At 49.8% G+C, this 15,517-nt stretch overlaps 1 protein-coding gene across 6 annotated transcripts in view; it reads right to left on the bottom strand.

The window, feature by feature from the left end:
- Nucleotides 1-47: 47 nt before the first annotated feature.
- LOC123996510 (cytoplasmic FMR1-interacting protein 1 homolog) overlaps nucleotides 48-15,517 on the bottom strand; it is an 89,591-nt gene continuing 74,121 nt past the window's right edge. For 4 of the 6 annotated variants that reach the window (XM_046299900.1, XM_046299902.1, XM_046299903.1 and 1 more), the window contains 11 exons: nucleotides 14,981-15,100; nucleotides 14,045-14,244; nucleotides 11,290-11,377; nucleotides 10,198-10,341; nucleotides 8,401-8,491; nucleotides 7,846-7,976; nucleotides 5,627-5,699; nucleotides 5,051-5,145; nucleotides 3,016-3,254; nucleotides 1,344-1,491; nucleotides 48-1,112 (listed from right to left, as the gene is read on the bottom strand). In XM_046299900.1, the coding sequence (XP_046155856.1) occupies nucleotides 948-1,112; nucleotides 1,344-1,491; nucleotides 3,016-3,254; nucleotides 5,051-5,145; nucleotides 5,627-5,699; nucleotides 7,846-7,976; nucleotides 8,401-8,491; nucleotides 10,198-10,341; nucleotides 11,290-11,377; nucleotides 14,045-14,244; nucleotides 14,981-15,100 (1,494 nt within the window). In that variant the 3' untranslated portion in view covers nucleotides 48-947. Of the gene's footprint in view, nucleotides 1,113-1,343; nucleotides 1,492-3,015; nucleotides 3,255-3,416; nucleotides 3,566-4,550; nucleotides 4,972-5,003; nucleotides 5,146-5,626; nucleotides 5,700-7,845; nucleotides 7,977-8,400; nucleotides 8,492-10,197; nucleotides 10,342-11,289; nucleotides 11,378-14,044; nucleotides 14,245-14,980; nucleotides 15,101-15,517 lie in introns of those variants that run through there. The other 2 variants (XR_006832002.1, XR_006832001.1) reach the window with 2 other exon arrangements.

Raw genomic sequence — 15,517 nt, 5'->3', positions numbered from 1 at the left:
GTTGTTGTATTGTTTGCGGGAAAAAAAAATGTTCTCAAGAACAAGCAGAGATTTGTTATATATTTATTGACTTAAAAATGATTCCAAAAAGGCACAGTGAATAAATGATTATCATTAAGAACTTGGTTTCCTTTAAGCTGCTGATGTTTAACCAATCAGACTACTTCTCATTGACTACAGGCTACTGTTCACCAATTACATCCCACCACCACAAACCCCTTAAATAATCATTTGATAGTTTAAATGCTCCATAAAACAGAAGAGTTTAGAATGAGAACGGCTGTTAAGATCATAAGGCACAATTGGGCACAAACCGTTGTCAAGGTAGTTAGACCTCACGCCTTGTTCACACTGGCAGTTTGAAGTGATCTGCTTCCTGCCGTCTGAACAGCCAAAAAACACACGGAAGCAGACTTTTCAAGCCACATTTGTAGGGGACTTGCCTGAACGGTCAAATCTGATTTCCCCAACATATCTTGTTGCTTGCTAGCTACTCTGACAGTTTGACAAAAACTAACTAGCGTGTTATTTAGAAACGAATGTGTGATTGTGCTAGAAAGCCCAACGGCTAGCTAGTTGACTGCTGTGGCCTTCGAGGCAGGGGTGTCAAACTCACCACCACCACTGTGCACACACCTGTTGTTACTATGACAACCAGCGTAGCGATGTCAGCTGTCTGAACACACATCTAGTTTGAACATTAAGGCAATAAGTGTGAACAAGGCTTTAGTCTCGCTGCTGCTTAAAAACCTAAAAGGTGGAAGAAGCAGATTAAGGAATATTGTGTCTAGTCTGATGGCTTACGTTCCAAAAGGCACCCTATTCCCTATGTAGTGCCGTTTATATAAAGTAGTGTCCTATATAGGGCATAGGGTGCCATTTCAGACACATCCTTTGTGTCTAGTCTGACATGGGATGGTACTATAGGAAACGTGCACCGGTCAATCTCAGTTGCTGGCCAGGGATTGGTGGATAGGAGGCTGGAAACACCGGACGTGCTCCACTGGCATGTTCTCGCCATCGCCCGACTTCAGGTACTTGTTCAGGATGGCAAAGATCTCATCGTTGAGGACCTGGAACTTGCGGATTCTGTCCACCATCTTTTTAAGAGGCTGAGGAAGGAGAGGGAAAGTGATCATTGATCTAGAAGACAGAGGTGGATACCAAAAATACCCAAAAGCATGACCCCTTCAAAGTCTAAAATGTGTCCATGGTCATACTGACAACTTATCCAATGACAAATGTTAGTTCTCGTTGCAAAACCTTTTTGCTACGGTTTGCACTAATGAACACGTTTGGGATCTGAAGGTTCTAGTGTCGCTGACCCCTGACCTTCCACTCACCACACTCTTGATGATCTCATCCTTTCCATCGTGTTTCTGCACCTTCAGCAGGTGATAGCTGAAGTCCAGGATGTCAAAGCGTCTCTGTTGACCCAGTAGGGAGATGATCATACACCCAGCCCAGTGGAGACCGTCCCCGAAACACTGCCTGGAAAATACAACACAGGTTATACACCCAGCCCAGTGGAGACCGTCCCCGAAACACTGCCTAGAAAATACAACACAGGTTATACACCCAGCCCAGTGGAGACCGTCCCCGAAACACTGCCTGGAAAATACAACACAGGTTATACACCCAGCCCAGTGGAGACCGTCCCCGAAACACTGCCTAGAAAATACAACACAGGTTATATACCCAGCCCAGTGGAGACTGTCTCCGAAACACAGGTTATATACCCAGCCCAGTGGAGACCGTCCCCGAAACACTGCCTGGAAAATACAACACAGGTTATACACCCAGCCCAGTGGAGACCGTCCCCGAAACACAGGTTATATACCCAGCCCAGTGGAGACCGTCCCCGAAACACTGCCTAGAAAATACAACACAGGTTATACACCCAGCCCAGTGGAGACCGTCCCCGAAACACAGGTTATACACCCAGCCCAGTGGAGACCGTCCCCGACACACAGGTTATACACCCAAGCCCAGTGGAGACCGTCCCCGAAACACAGGTTATATACCCAGCCCAGTGGAGACCGTCCCCGAAACACAGGTTATATACCCAGCCCAGTGGAGACCGTCCCCGAAACACAGGTTATATACCCAGCCCAGTGGAGACCGTCCCCGAAACACAGGTTATATACCCAGCCCAGTGGAGACCGTACAGAGCAGTGTAAACCCCTCAGAGATCACCCCCCCTTCTATACAGAGCAGAGATCCCCCCTCTATACAGAGCAGAATAAACCCCCTCTATACAGAGCAGAATAAACCCCCCTCTATACAGAGCAGAATAAACCCCCCTCTATACAGAGCAGAGTTAACCCCTCTATACAGAGCAGAGACCCCCCCCCCTCTATACAGAGCAGAGTTAACCCCTCAGAGATACCCCCTCTATACAGAGCAGAGTTAACCCCTCTATACAGAGCAGAGATCCCCCCCCTCTATACAGAGCAGAGTAAACCCCTCAGAGATCCCCCGCCTCTATACAGAGCAGAGATCCCCCCTCTATACAGAGCAGAGTAAACCCCTCAGAGATCCCCCTCTATACAGAGCAGAGTTAACCCCTCTATACAGAGCAGAGATCCCCCCTCTATACAGAGCAGAGTAAACCCCTCAGAGATCCCCCTCTATACAGAGCAGAGTTAACCCCTCTATACAGAGCAGAGATCCCCCTCTATACAGAGCAGAGTAAACCCCCTCTATACAGAGCAGAGTAAACCCCCCTCTATACAGAGCAGAGTAAACCCCCTCTATACAGAGCAGAGTAAACCCCCTCTATACAGAGCAGAGTAAACCCCCTCTATACAGAGCAGAGTAAACCCCCTCTATACAGAGCAGAGTAAACCCCCTCTATACAGAGCAGAGTAAACCCCCTCTATACAGAACAGAGTAAACCCCCTCTATACAGAGCAGAGTAAACCCCCTCTATACAGAACAGAGTAAACCCCCTCTATACAGAGCAGAGTAAACCCCTCAGGGATCCTTCTAGACCGATGCTGTGTCACTACTCACTCCACGGTGAACTCGTGTGCTCCTACAGGGATGCAGTAAACAAACTGCATGGCGCTCCACAGCCGGTGAAACTCCACACACTCGTCCACGTGCATCACGCCGTTGCTGGGCAACGGGCCGTGCCAGATGGGGTCGTCCAGGAAACCGCGGACGCGAGTCAGGATGACCTCGAACATGGACAGGCCACAGCACAGACGCTCTTTGGTCAGCAGGTCACCTTCACGAGCTATGGCTATTTGCTACAGGGGGGAGTGAGACGGAGGAAGATGAGGGAGGGAGACGGAGGAAGAGGAGGGAGGGAGACGGAGGAAGAGGGTAGAGATGCGATTCCGTGTACAGCCACAGAAGTATGGGGCAGTACTGGTGTTCACTAAGGCAGTGTGATGGTACCTGTGGGGTTCACTAAGGCAGTGTGATGGTACCTGTGGGGTTCACTAAGGCAGTGTGATGGTACCTGTGGGGTTCACTAAGGCAGTGTGATGGTACCTGTGGGGTTCACTAAGGCAGTGTGATGGTACCTGTGGGGTTCACTAAGGCAGTGTGATGGTACCTGTGGGGTTCCCAGGGCTGGTGTTTACTAAGGCAGTGTGATGGTACCTGTGGGGTTCACTAAGGCAGTGTGATGGTACCTGTGGGGTTCACTAAGGCAGTGTGATGGTACCTCCTGTGGGGTTCACTAAGGCAGTGTGATGGTACCTGTGGGGTTCACTAAGGCAGTGTGATGGTACCTCCTGTGGGGTTCACTAAGGCAGTGTGATGGTACCTCCTGTGGGGTTCACTAAGGCAGTGTGATGGTACCTCCTGTGGGGTTCACTAAGGCAGTGTGATGGTACCTCCTGTGGGGTTCACTAAGGCAGTGTGATGGTACCTGTGGGGTTCCCAGGGCTGGTGTTCACTAAGGCAGTGTGATGGTACCTCCTGTGGGGTTCACTAAGGCAGTGTGATGGTACCTCCTGTGGGGTTCACTAAGGCAGTGTGATGGTACCTGTGGGGTTCCCAGGGCTGGTGTTTACTAAGGCAGTGTGATGGTACCTCCTGTGGGGTTCCCAGGGCTGGTGTTTACTAAGGCAGTGTGATGGTACCTGTGGGGTTCACTAAGGCAGTGTGATGGTACCTCCTGTGGGGTTCACTAAGGCAGTGTGATGGTACCTGTGGGGTTCACTAAGGCAGTGTGATGGTACCTCCTGTGGGGTTCACTAAGGCAGTGTGATGGTACCTCCTGTGGGGTTCCCAGGGCTGGTGTTTACTAAGGCAGTGTGATGGTACCTGTGGGGTTCACTAAGGCAGTGTGATGGTACCTCCTGTGGGGTTCACTAAGGCAGTGTGATGGTACCTCCTGTGGGGTTCCCAGGGCTGGTGTTCACTAAGGCAGTGTGATGGTACCTCCTGTGGGGTTCACTAAGGCAGTGTGATGGTACCTCCTGTGGGGTTCACTAAGGCAGTGTGATGGTACCTCCTGTGGGGTTCCCAGGGCTGGTGTTTACTAAGGCAGTGTGATGGTACCTGTGGGGTTCAATAAGGCAGTGTGATGGTACCTGTGGGGTTCCCAGGGCTGGTGTTTACTAAGGCAGTGTGATGATACCTGTGGGGTTCACTAAGGCAGTGTGATGGTTCCCAGGGCTGGTGTTTACTAAGGCAGTGTGATGGTACCTGTGGGGTTTACTAAGGCAGTGTGATGGTACCTGTGGGGTTCACTAAGGCAGTGTGATGGTACCTGTGGGGTTCACTAAGGCAGTGTGATGGTACCTGTGGGGTTCACTAAGGCAGTGTGATGGTACCTGTGGGGTTCACTAAGGCAGTGTGATGGTACCTGTGGGGTTCCCAGGGCTGGTGTTTACTAAGGCAGTGTGATGGTACCTCCTGTGGGGTTCACTAAGGCAGTGTGATGGTACCTGTGGGGTTCACTAAGGCAGTGTGATGGTACCTGTGGGGTTCACTAAGGCAGTGTGATGGTACCTGTGGGGTTCACTAAGGCAGTGTGATGGTACCTGTGGGGTTCCCAGTGCTGGTGTTTACTAAGGCAGTGTGATGGTACCTGTGGGGTTCCCAGGCGTTCTATCAGAGGAACCAGGTGCAGGGCTGTGTACTTAGCCTCCAGGCGTTTCATCTTGGCATCAAGACGCTCACCCTCTGAGAAGAGACAAGAGATCCATTCAGACAGAATGACACATGCACCACTCAGACAGACCGTAGTGATCCACTCAGACAGACAGTAGTGATCCACTCAGACAGACAGTAGTGATCCACTCAGACAGACAGTAGTGATCCACTCAGACAGACAGTAGTGATCCACTCAGACAGACAGTAGTGATCCACTCAGACAGACAGTAGTGATCCACTCAGACAGACAGTAGTGATCCACTCAGACAGACAGTAGTGATCCACTCAGACAGACAGTAGTGATCCACTCAGACAGACAGTAGTGATCCACTCAGACAGACAGTAGTGATCCACTCAGACTGACAGTAGTGATCCACTCAGACTGACAGTAGTGATCCACTCAGACAGACAGTAGTGATCCACTCAGACAGACAGTAGTGATCCACTCAGACTGACACATGCACTAGTCTGACACTAACACACAGCACAGAACAAATAAAGACATTATTACCTTTGACATGGACCCTGGGCAGAATGTTCTGGAACGGTGCGGCATGAAGCAGGTCACAAACTTCCTCCTGCGACTGAGAGGAAACACATATCATCACAGCTAGTGCCTTCAGAAAGTATTCACACAAAAGGACATTCTCCACGTTGTGTTACAGCCTGAATTTAAAATGGATTACATTGAGATTGTGTCAGTGGCCTACACACAATACCCCATCATGTCAAAGTGAAATTATGTTTAGACATTTTTATAAATGAAAGCGGCAATGTCCCTGATTAAAAGCTGCAATGTCCCTGATTAAAAGCGGCAATGTCCCTGATTAAAAGCTGCAATGTCCCTGATTAAAAGCGGCAATGTCCCTGATTAAAAGCGGCAATGTCCCTGATTAAAAGCGGCAATGTCCCTGATTAAAAGCTGCAATGTCCCTGATTAAAAGCTGCAATGTCCCTGATTAAAAGCGGCAATGTCCCTGATTAAAAGCTGCAATGTCCCTGATTAAAAGTTGCAATGTCCCTGATTAAAAGCTGCAATGTCCCTGATTAAAAGCTGCAATGTCGTTGAGTCAATAAGAATTCAACCCCTTTGTTATGTCATGCCCAAATAAGTTCAGTAGTAAAATAACAAGTTGCACGGATGCACTCTGTATGAAATAGTCTTTAGAAAGCCAGTATGAGGGTTAGCTCTCAGGCTAGAATGAAAGGCGGCCGGTATGAGGGTTAGCTCTCAGGCTAATATGAAAGGCAGCCAGTATGAGGGTTAGCTCTCAGGCTAGTATGAAAGGCAGCCAGTATGAGGGTTAGCTCTCAGGCTAGTATGAAAGGCGGCCGGTATGAGGGTTAGCTCTCAGGCTAGTATGAAAGGTGGCCGGTATGAGGGTTAGCTCTCAGGCTAGTATGAAAGGCGGCCGGTATGAGGGGTAGCTCTCAGGCTAGAATGAAAGGTGGCCGGTATGAGGGTTAGCTCTCAGGCTAATATGAAAAGTGGCCGGTATGAGGGTTAGCTCTCAGGCTAGTATGAAAGGCAGCCAGTATGAGGGTTAGCTCTCAGGCTAGTATGGAAGGCGGCTGGTGGAAGCCAGTATGAGGATTAGGTCTCATGCAAGTATGAAAGGTGGCCGGTATGAGGGTTAGCTCTCAGGCTAGTATGAAAGGCGGCCAGTATGAGGGTTAGCTCTCAGGCTAGTATGAAAGGTGGCCGGTATGAGGGTTAGCTCTCAGGCTAGTATGAAAGGTGGCCAGTATTTGGGAGAGAAAATATCTATAGACTTCCAAAAGTACTCGCACTAAAAACCATGAAGAGTATTAACCCAAGGAGGCGGAGATGCAAAAATAATATCATTCACGTTTAAAAGAATATCATTAATTTAATCCATGCTCAAAAGAGTAGAACAAATTCAAGTGCAAGGTGGTAATACAACTATAGGTTAGTTTCAGCCTTAGTTAACTGCCTTGTTCAGGGAAACAGTGGGTTATTACTGCCTTGTTCAGGGGAACAGTGGGTTATTACTGCCTTGTTCAGGGGAACAGTGGGTTATTACTGCCTTGTTCAGGGGAACAGTGGGTTATTACTGCCTTGTTCAGGGGAACAGTGGGTTATTACTGCCTTGTTCAGGGGAACAGTGGGTTATTACTGCCTTGTTCAGGGGAACAGTGGGTTATTACTGCCTTGTTCAGGGGAACAGTGGGTTATTACTGCCTTGTTCAGGGGAACAGTGGGTTATTACTGCCTTGTTCAGGGGAACAGTGGGTTAACTGCCTTGTTCAGGGGAACAGTGGGTTATTACTGCCTTGTTCAGGGGAACAGTGGGTTATTACTGCCTTGTTCAGGGGAACAGTGGGTTAACTGCCTTGTTCAGGGGAACAGTGGGTTAACTGCCTTGTTCAGGGGAACAGTGGGTTAACTGCCTTGTTCAGGGGAACAGTGGGTTAACTGCCTTGTTCAGGGGAACAGTGGGTTAACTGCCTTGTCAGCTAGGGGTTCCAGTTACTAGTCCAACGCACTAACCACGAGGCCGCCCGCCGTCCCCCCCAAAAAACACGTGTTCACTTTTTCATTATGGGGTTTTGTGTGTAGATGAGTGAGATGTTTTTATTTATTCCGGCTCTATAAGTCAGGCGGTCGGAATACCTTCTGAAGACAACATCTAGCCCAGCGAAGAAGAATGGCTGCCAATCAGTTTTATCAAATCACTGACAAGGTGGCGCTGTGGTTGAAGTTCTTACCAGGCTCTGTTCGCTGAGCAGACAGAAGAGGAGAGCATTGCCGACTTCTCTGAGGTTCTGGAAACAGACCGTCTTCAACTCGGCGTACTCCACTATGTCCTTCAGCTGGTGGTGGAAAAACTCCAGGATACCTGGCAGGGAGGAGAGGCGGATATTGTTAGGTTAGATTACTTGTTAGATGTTACTGCACGGTCGGAACTAGAAGCACAAGCATTTCGATACTCGCATTAACATCTGCTAACCATGTGTATGTGACCATTAACATCTGCTAACCATGTGTATGAGGACCAATAACATCTGCTAACCATGTGTACGTGACCAATAACATCTGCTAACCATGTGTATGAGGACCAATAACATCTGCTAACCATGTGTATGAGGACCAATAACATCTGCTAACCATGTGTATGTGACCATTAACATCTGCTAACCATGTGTCTGAGGACCAATAACATCAGCGAAACAGCTAGCTACTGTCGTCTACTTTGCCTCGCTAAAACCTTTAATTCCATAACGACATGTCAAGACCATGAAGAAAGCTCCCTCATGACTCACCCGGCGAGCCGTACTCGTGGCGAGGGAGACGGCAGATCTTAGGCATCACCTCCATCAGGGTCTTCACATACTGAATGATGGTGCCCTGGAGCTGAGGGGGGGGGGGGGGGGGTGTTAATAACATACTGCATGATGGTGCCCTGGAGCTGAGGGGGGGTTAATAACATACTGCATGATGGTGCCCTGGAGCTGAGGGGGGGGGGGTGTTAATAACATACTGCATGATGGTGCCCTGGAGCTGAGGGGGGTTAATAACATACTGAATGATGGTGCCCTGGAGCTGAGGGGGGTTAATAACATACTGCATGATGGTGCCCTGGAGGGGGATGATGGTGCCCTGGAGCTGAGGGGGGGGGTTAATAACATACTGCATGATGGTGCCCTGGAGCTGAGGGGGGTTAATAACATACTGCATGATGGTGCCCTGGAGCTGAAGGGGGGTGTTAATAACATACTGCATGATGGTGCCCTGGAGCTGAGCCCTGGAGCTGAACATACTGCATGATGGTGGAGCTGTTAATAACATACTGCATGATGGTGCCCTGGAGCTGCATGATGGTGCCCTGGAGCTGTTAATAACATACTGCATGATGGTGCCCTGGAGCTGAGGGGGGGTTAATAACATACTGCATGATGGTGCCCTGGAGCTGAGGGGGGGTTAATAACATACTGCATGATGGTGCCCTGGAGCTGAGGGGGGTAACATAATAACATACTGCATGATGGTGCCCTGGAGCTGAGGGGGGTTAATAACATACTGCATGATGGTGCCCTGGAGCTGAGGGGGGTTAATAACATACTGCATGATGGTGCCCTGGAGCTGAGGGGGGTTAATAACATACTGCATGATGGTGCCCTGGAGCTGAGGAGGGGGGTTAATAACATACTGCATGATGGTGCCCTGGAGCTGAGGGGGGGGGGTTAATAACATACTGCATGATGGTGCCCTGGAGCTGAGGGGGGTTAATAACATACTGCATGATGGTGCCCTGGAGCTGAGGGGGGTTAATAACATACTGCATGATGGTGCCCTGGAGCTGAGGGGGGTTAATAACATACTGCATGATGGTGCCCTGGGGGGTTAATAACATACTGCATGATGGTGCCCTGGAGCTGAGCTGAGGGGGAGGGGGTTAATAACATACTGCATGATGGTGCCCTGGAGCTGAGGGGGTTAATAACATACTGCATGATGGTGCCCTGGAGCTGAGGGGGGGGGGGGTTAATAACATACTGCATGATGGTGCCCTGGAGCTGAGGGGTGGGGGTTAATAACATACTGCATGATGGTGCCCTGGAGCTGAGGGGAGGGGGGGGTTAATAACATACTGCATGATGGTGCCCTGGAGCTGAGGGGGGGGTAAATAACATGCTGCATGATGGTGCCCTGGAGCTGAGGGGGTGGGGGTTAATAACATACTGCATGATGGTGCCCTGGAGCTGAGGGGGGGGTTAATAACATACTGCATGATGGTGCCCTGGAGCTGAGGGTTAATAACATACTGCATGATGGTATGAAATGCTCACTCTCCCACACCCTCCATCCCACCCCACCTTCTCCATTCTAACCCCTCCTCCATTCTACCCCTCCACCATCCCACCCCTCCTCCATTCTACCCCTCCTCCATTCTACCACCCCTCCACCCCTCCTCCATTCTACCACCCCCTCCACCATCCCACCCCTCCACCATCCCACCCCTCCTCCATTCTACCACCCCATCTCTCCACCATCCCCCCACCATTCCACCACTCCTCAATCCCACCCCCACCCCTTCCACCACCCCTCTCCTTTCTCACCAGGCTCTTGACCACTTTGAGCAGTTCCTCCATGACCACAGCGATGCCCTGGTACCCCAGTAGACGACACATGGCCTTGATGTGAGGAGGACCAACAAAGTGTCTGTAGAAACCAAAGATACTGCTGTACGCCAGGTTCAGAGCCTGTAGAGAGGTAGAGGGAGACACAAAGTTAAGGGCCTGTAGAAACCAAATATACTGCTGTATGCCAGGTTCAGAGCCTGTAGAGAGGTAGAGGGAGACAGGAAGTTAAGGGCCTGTAGAGAGGGGAGAGGTAGAGGGAGACAATAAGTTAAGGGCCTGTGGAGAGGTAGAGGGAGACAGGAAGTTAAGGGCCTGTGGAGAGGTAGAAGGAGACAGGAAGTTAAGGGCCTGTAGAGAGGGGAGAGGTAGAGGGAGACAGGAAGTTAAGGGCCTGTGGAGAGGGGAGAGGTAGAGGGAGACAAGAAGTTAAGGGCCTGTAGAGAGGTAGGACCTTGTGAAGATGTTGGAGGAAACCGGTTCAAAAGTATCTATATCCACAGTAAAACAAGTCCTATATCGACATAACCTGAAAGGCCTTTCAGCAAGAAGGAAGTGGTCTAGGGCACCGCATTGCAGTGGTAGCTGTGCCACCAGAGACTCTGGGTTCACACCCAGGCTCTGGCATTGTTTTATGTCGTCTGATACCAGATAAACCAATAGCAGACGTTTGATGTTCTATGTCTGTTTGGCTGAAACATAATAAGTGTGTGAACGGAGAGAGTTTGATTTCAGGTCGTTTTACAGGGAGTTAGGGGTCAGGGATTAGGGTTGTACTGACCTTTGACCCATACAGGTACTGGGTAGGGTTATACTGACCTTTGACCCATACAGGTACTGGGGCTGGGTAGGGTTATACTGACCTTTGACCTGTACTGTGGCTGGGTAGGGTTGTACTGACCTTTGACCCGTACAGGTACTGGGGCTGGGTAGGGTTGTACTGACCTTTGACCCGTACTGGGGCTGGGTAGGGTTGTACTGACCTTTGACCCGTACAGGTACTGGGGCTGGGTAGGGTTGTACTGACCTTTGACCCGTACAGGTACTGGGGCTGGGTAGGGTTGCACTGACCTTTGACCCGTACAGGTACTGGGGCTGGGCGTTGGGTGGCTTGTCCCTCTGGAACTCCTGTGAGAACGGCAGGACCGTGCGAACGAACCTAGAGAGAGGGATTGGTTGTTTAGCTGTGATGGAAACAGGAAGTTTTGATGTCATTTTATAAATGCTGACAGGAAGTTTGTTAGACATGGTGTGATCTTTTTGTCTTGGTAAAATTATTCATGAGGGAAATGGCAGGTGAAATGTGGAGTCCCGCGATGATATGGTGTGTGGTCTTCTCACTACAACTCAGGGAACTATACTGATATGGTGTGTGGTCTTCTCACTACAACTCAGGGAACTATACTGATATGGTGTGTGGTCTTCTCACTACAACTCAGGGAACTATGCTGATATGGTGTGTGGTCTTCTCACTACAACTCAGGGAACTATACTGATATGGTGTGTGGTCTTCTCACTACAACTCAGGGAACTATACTGATATGGTGTGTGGTCTTCTCACTACAACTCAGGGAACTATACTGATATGGTGTGTGGTCTTCTCACTACAACTCAGGGAACTATACTGATATGGTGTGTGGTCTTCTCACTACAACTCAGGGAACTATGCTGATATGGTGTGTGGTCTTCTCACTACAACTCAGGGAACTATACTGATATGGTGTGTGGTCTTCTCACTACAACTCAGGGAACTATGCTGATATGGTGTGTGTAGTCTTCTCACTACAACTAGTTTACAGTTTATTAGGATACAAATGAAACTAGTGACGAACTTCACAAGGTGGTGAACGTGCACGTTGATCTTGATGATCCTTTCCAATAAATATTGAGGTTCTGGTGACACGAGGATCCATAATAATGTCATCATGTAGACTACTAGCCTGTCCACACTGTGTCTGGGAGCTGTTGGCTAGAGAGCACGTACCAAGACCAGAGTCGGCACATTTTCTATTTACCGCAGCGGTTCAGTTGAAAATGGATGGAAACACATTGAATTTGATATGTTTATTAGAAAACTGAAGTGCACTGTCATCACGCCCTGACTTGTATCTGCAACAAGCCCGAGCGGCACTACAGACCCGGGTTTGATCCCGGACTGTGTGGAAGCTGACCGCGACCGGGAGACCCATGAGGCGGCGCACAATTGGCCCAGCGTCATCCGGGTTAGGGGAGGGTTTGGCCCAGCGTCGTCCGGGTTAGGGGAGGGTTTGGCCCAGGTTAGGGGAGGGTTTGACCCAGCGTCGTCCGGGTTAGGGGAGGGTTTGGCCCAGCGTCGTCCGGGTTAGGGGAGGGTTTGGCCCAGCGTCGTCCGGGTTAGGGGAGGGTTTGGCCCAGCGTCGTCCGGGTTAGGGGAGGGTTTGGCCCAGCGTCGTCCGGGTTAGGGGAGGGTTTGGCCCAGCGTCGTCCGGGTTAGGGGAGGGTTTGGCCCAGCGTCGTCCGGGTTAGGGGAGGGTTTGGCCCAGCGTCGTCCGGGTTAGGGGAGGGTTTGGCCGGCAGGGATTTCCTTGTCCCATCGCTCTCTAGCGTCTCCTTGTGGCGGGCCGGGCGCAGTGCACGCTGACACGGTCGCCAGGTGTACGATGTTTCCTCCGACACATTGGCGTGGCTTCCGGGTTAAATGGGCAATGTGTCAAGAAGCAGTGCGGTTGTGTTTTGGAGGACGCACAGCTATCGGCCTTTGCCTCTCCCGAGTCCGTACGGGAGTTGTAGCGATGGGGCAAGACTGTAACTACCAATTGGATATCTCGAAATTGGGGAGAAAAAGGGGTCAAATAAAATGAAAGTCAGTTTGGTGGCAACACCACTGGTGGAGAAATGCTCATATCTCCCTTAATGTGGATTTTAGAATATTTTTATGAAAATCTGTCGCCATGGAAACAAGTCCACCTGATCTCTCATCAGCAGTAGTATTACAGTGTGACTGACTGCCTCGTGCTCAGATATGTAATGAAGCTTGTGCCAGTGTTCATAACCAGCCCTCTGAGGGAAACAAGGGCAGGTGGAAAGCTCATAATGTCACCGTTTAGGAAATGAGAAAAGATGTGTTAAACCGAGCTCTCTGAATGGCCTTAATTCCTGTTACACCACTGGTCTGTCTGTCTGTCTGTCTGTACGCGCGCACGCACACGCACACATACACACACACACACACACACCAATACACACACACACACACACAGTTGTTTTACTTGCTGGTGGAGCCATTGTAACAGTGTGTGTGTGTAGTAGTAGTAATTGTAGTAGTGTGTATTTGTAGCAGTAGTGTGTAGTTGTAGGAGTGTAGTAATAGTAGTGTGTAATTGTAGTAGTAGTGTGTAGTTGTAGTAATAGTAGTGTATAGTTATAGTAGTGTATAGTTGTAGGAGCAGCGTGTAGTAGTGTTTAGTTGTTACCTGTTAGGAGATCCTTTGTAGCAGTAGTTGTAGCAGTAGTTGTGTGTAGTTGTGTTACCTGTTAGTAGATCCCTTGTAGCAGTAGTTGTGTGTAGTTGTAGCAGTAGTTGTGTGTAGTTGTAGCAGTAGTTGTGTGTAGTTGTAGCAGTAGTTGTGTGTAGTTGTGTTACTTGTTAGTAGATCCTTTGTAGCAGTAGTTGTGTGTAGTTGTAGCAGTAGTTGTGTGTAGTTGTGTTACCTGTTAGTAGATCCCTTGTAGCAGTAGTTGTGTGTAGTTGTGTTACCTGTTAGTAGATCCCTTGTAGCAGTAGTTGTGTGTAGTTGTAGCAGTAGTTGTGTGTAGTTGTAGCAGTAGTTGTGTGTAGTTGTGTTACCTGTTAGTAGATCCGTTGTAGCAGTAGTTTGGGAGGAAATCGTAGTTGAGTTCCCAGAAGACATGGAGTGTGATGCGTCCGTAGGGGGCGGAGACATTGTGATTGGCCTCCCGGAACATGGCGTCCATACTGTCCAGCGTCAGGAACTTAGACAGCAGCTTGTGGGTCATACGGTTGATGTTCATCAGACCTTCTAGTTCCTGTTACAAGGAGGAGAAGAAGACAGCTTGTGGTTCATACGGTTGATGTTCATCAGACCTTCTAGTTCCTGTTACAAGGAGGAGGAGAAGACAGCTTGTGGGTCATACGGTTGATGTTCATCCTGACCCCTCCTGTTTCAGCCTCCAGTATTTATGCTGCAGTAGTTTATGTGTCGGGGGGCCAGGGTCAGTTTGTTATATCTGGAATACTTCTCCTGTCCTATCCAGTGTCCTGTGTGAATTTAAGTGTGCTCTCTCTAATTCTCTCCTTTCTCTCTCTCAGAGGACCTGAGCCCTAGGACCATGCCCCAGGACTACCGGACATGATGACTCCTTGCTGTCCCCAGTCCACCTGGCCGTGCTGCTGCTCCAGTTTCAACTGTTCTGCCTGTGATTATTATTATTGGACCATGCTGGTCATTTATGAACATTTGAACATCTTGGCCATGTTCTGTTATAATCTCCACCCGGCACAGCCAGAAGAGGACTGGCCACCCCACATAGCCTGGTTCCTCTCTAGGTTTCTTCCTAGGTTTTGGCCTTTCTAGGGAGTTTTTCCTAGCCACCATGCTTCTACACCTGCATTGCTTGCTGTTTGGGGTTTTAGGCTGGGTTTCTGTGCAGCACTTTGAGATATCAGCTGATGTACGAAGGGCTATATAAATAAGTGTGATTTGATCAGACCTTCTAGTTCCCGTTACAGTGAAAACAGTGACACACTTAAAGCAGGTCGTACCACGATGGATGTGAGGTCCTCGCTCTCAAAGCGGTTGATGGCCAGCTCCAGAGACTTGTAGAGAGCAGCAGACACTCTCTGGGTGATCAGACGGTTCAGGTCTATGGAACGACCCAGCAGCTAGAGAGAGGAGAGGGACCAACATGAGACACAACCCAGACAGACAAGGACTACATGAAGTAAAGAGAGAGGCAACACTGGGATGGGGAGTAGTGGGGGGAGTAGTGGGTTGAGTAGTGGGTTGAGTAGTGGGGGAGTAGTGGGTGGAGTAGTGGGGGGAGTAGTGGGTTGAGTAGTGGGTTGAGTAGTGGGGGAGTAGTGGTTGAGTAGTGGTTGAGTAGTGGGGGAGTAGTGGGGGGAGTAGTGGGGGGAGTAGTGGGTTGAGTAGTGGGGGAGTAGTGGGTTGAGTAGTGGGTTGAGTAGTGGGGGAGTAGTGGGGGAGTAGTGGGTTGAGTAGTGGGTTGAGTAGTGGGGGAGTAGTGGTTGAGTAGTGGTTGAGTAGTGGGGGGAGTAGTGGGGGAGTAGTGGGTTGAGTAG

This window comes from Oncorhynchus gorbuscha, linkage group LG15 (assembly GCF_021184085.1).
Source record: "Oncorhynchus gorbuscha isolate QuinsamMale2020 ecotype Even-year linkage group LG15, OgorEven_v1.0, whole genome shotgun sequence".
Classification (NCBI taxonomy): domain Eukaryota; kingdom Metazoa; phylum Chordata; class Actinopteri; order Salmoniformes; family Salmonidae; genus Oncorhynchus; species Oncorhynchus gorbuscha.
Note: the sequence above shows the minus strand (reverse complement) of the source record. Positions and strands in the feature narration are given on the sequence as shown.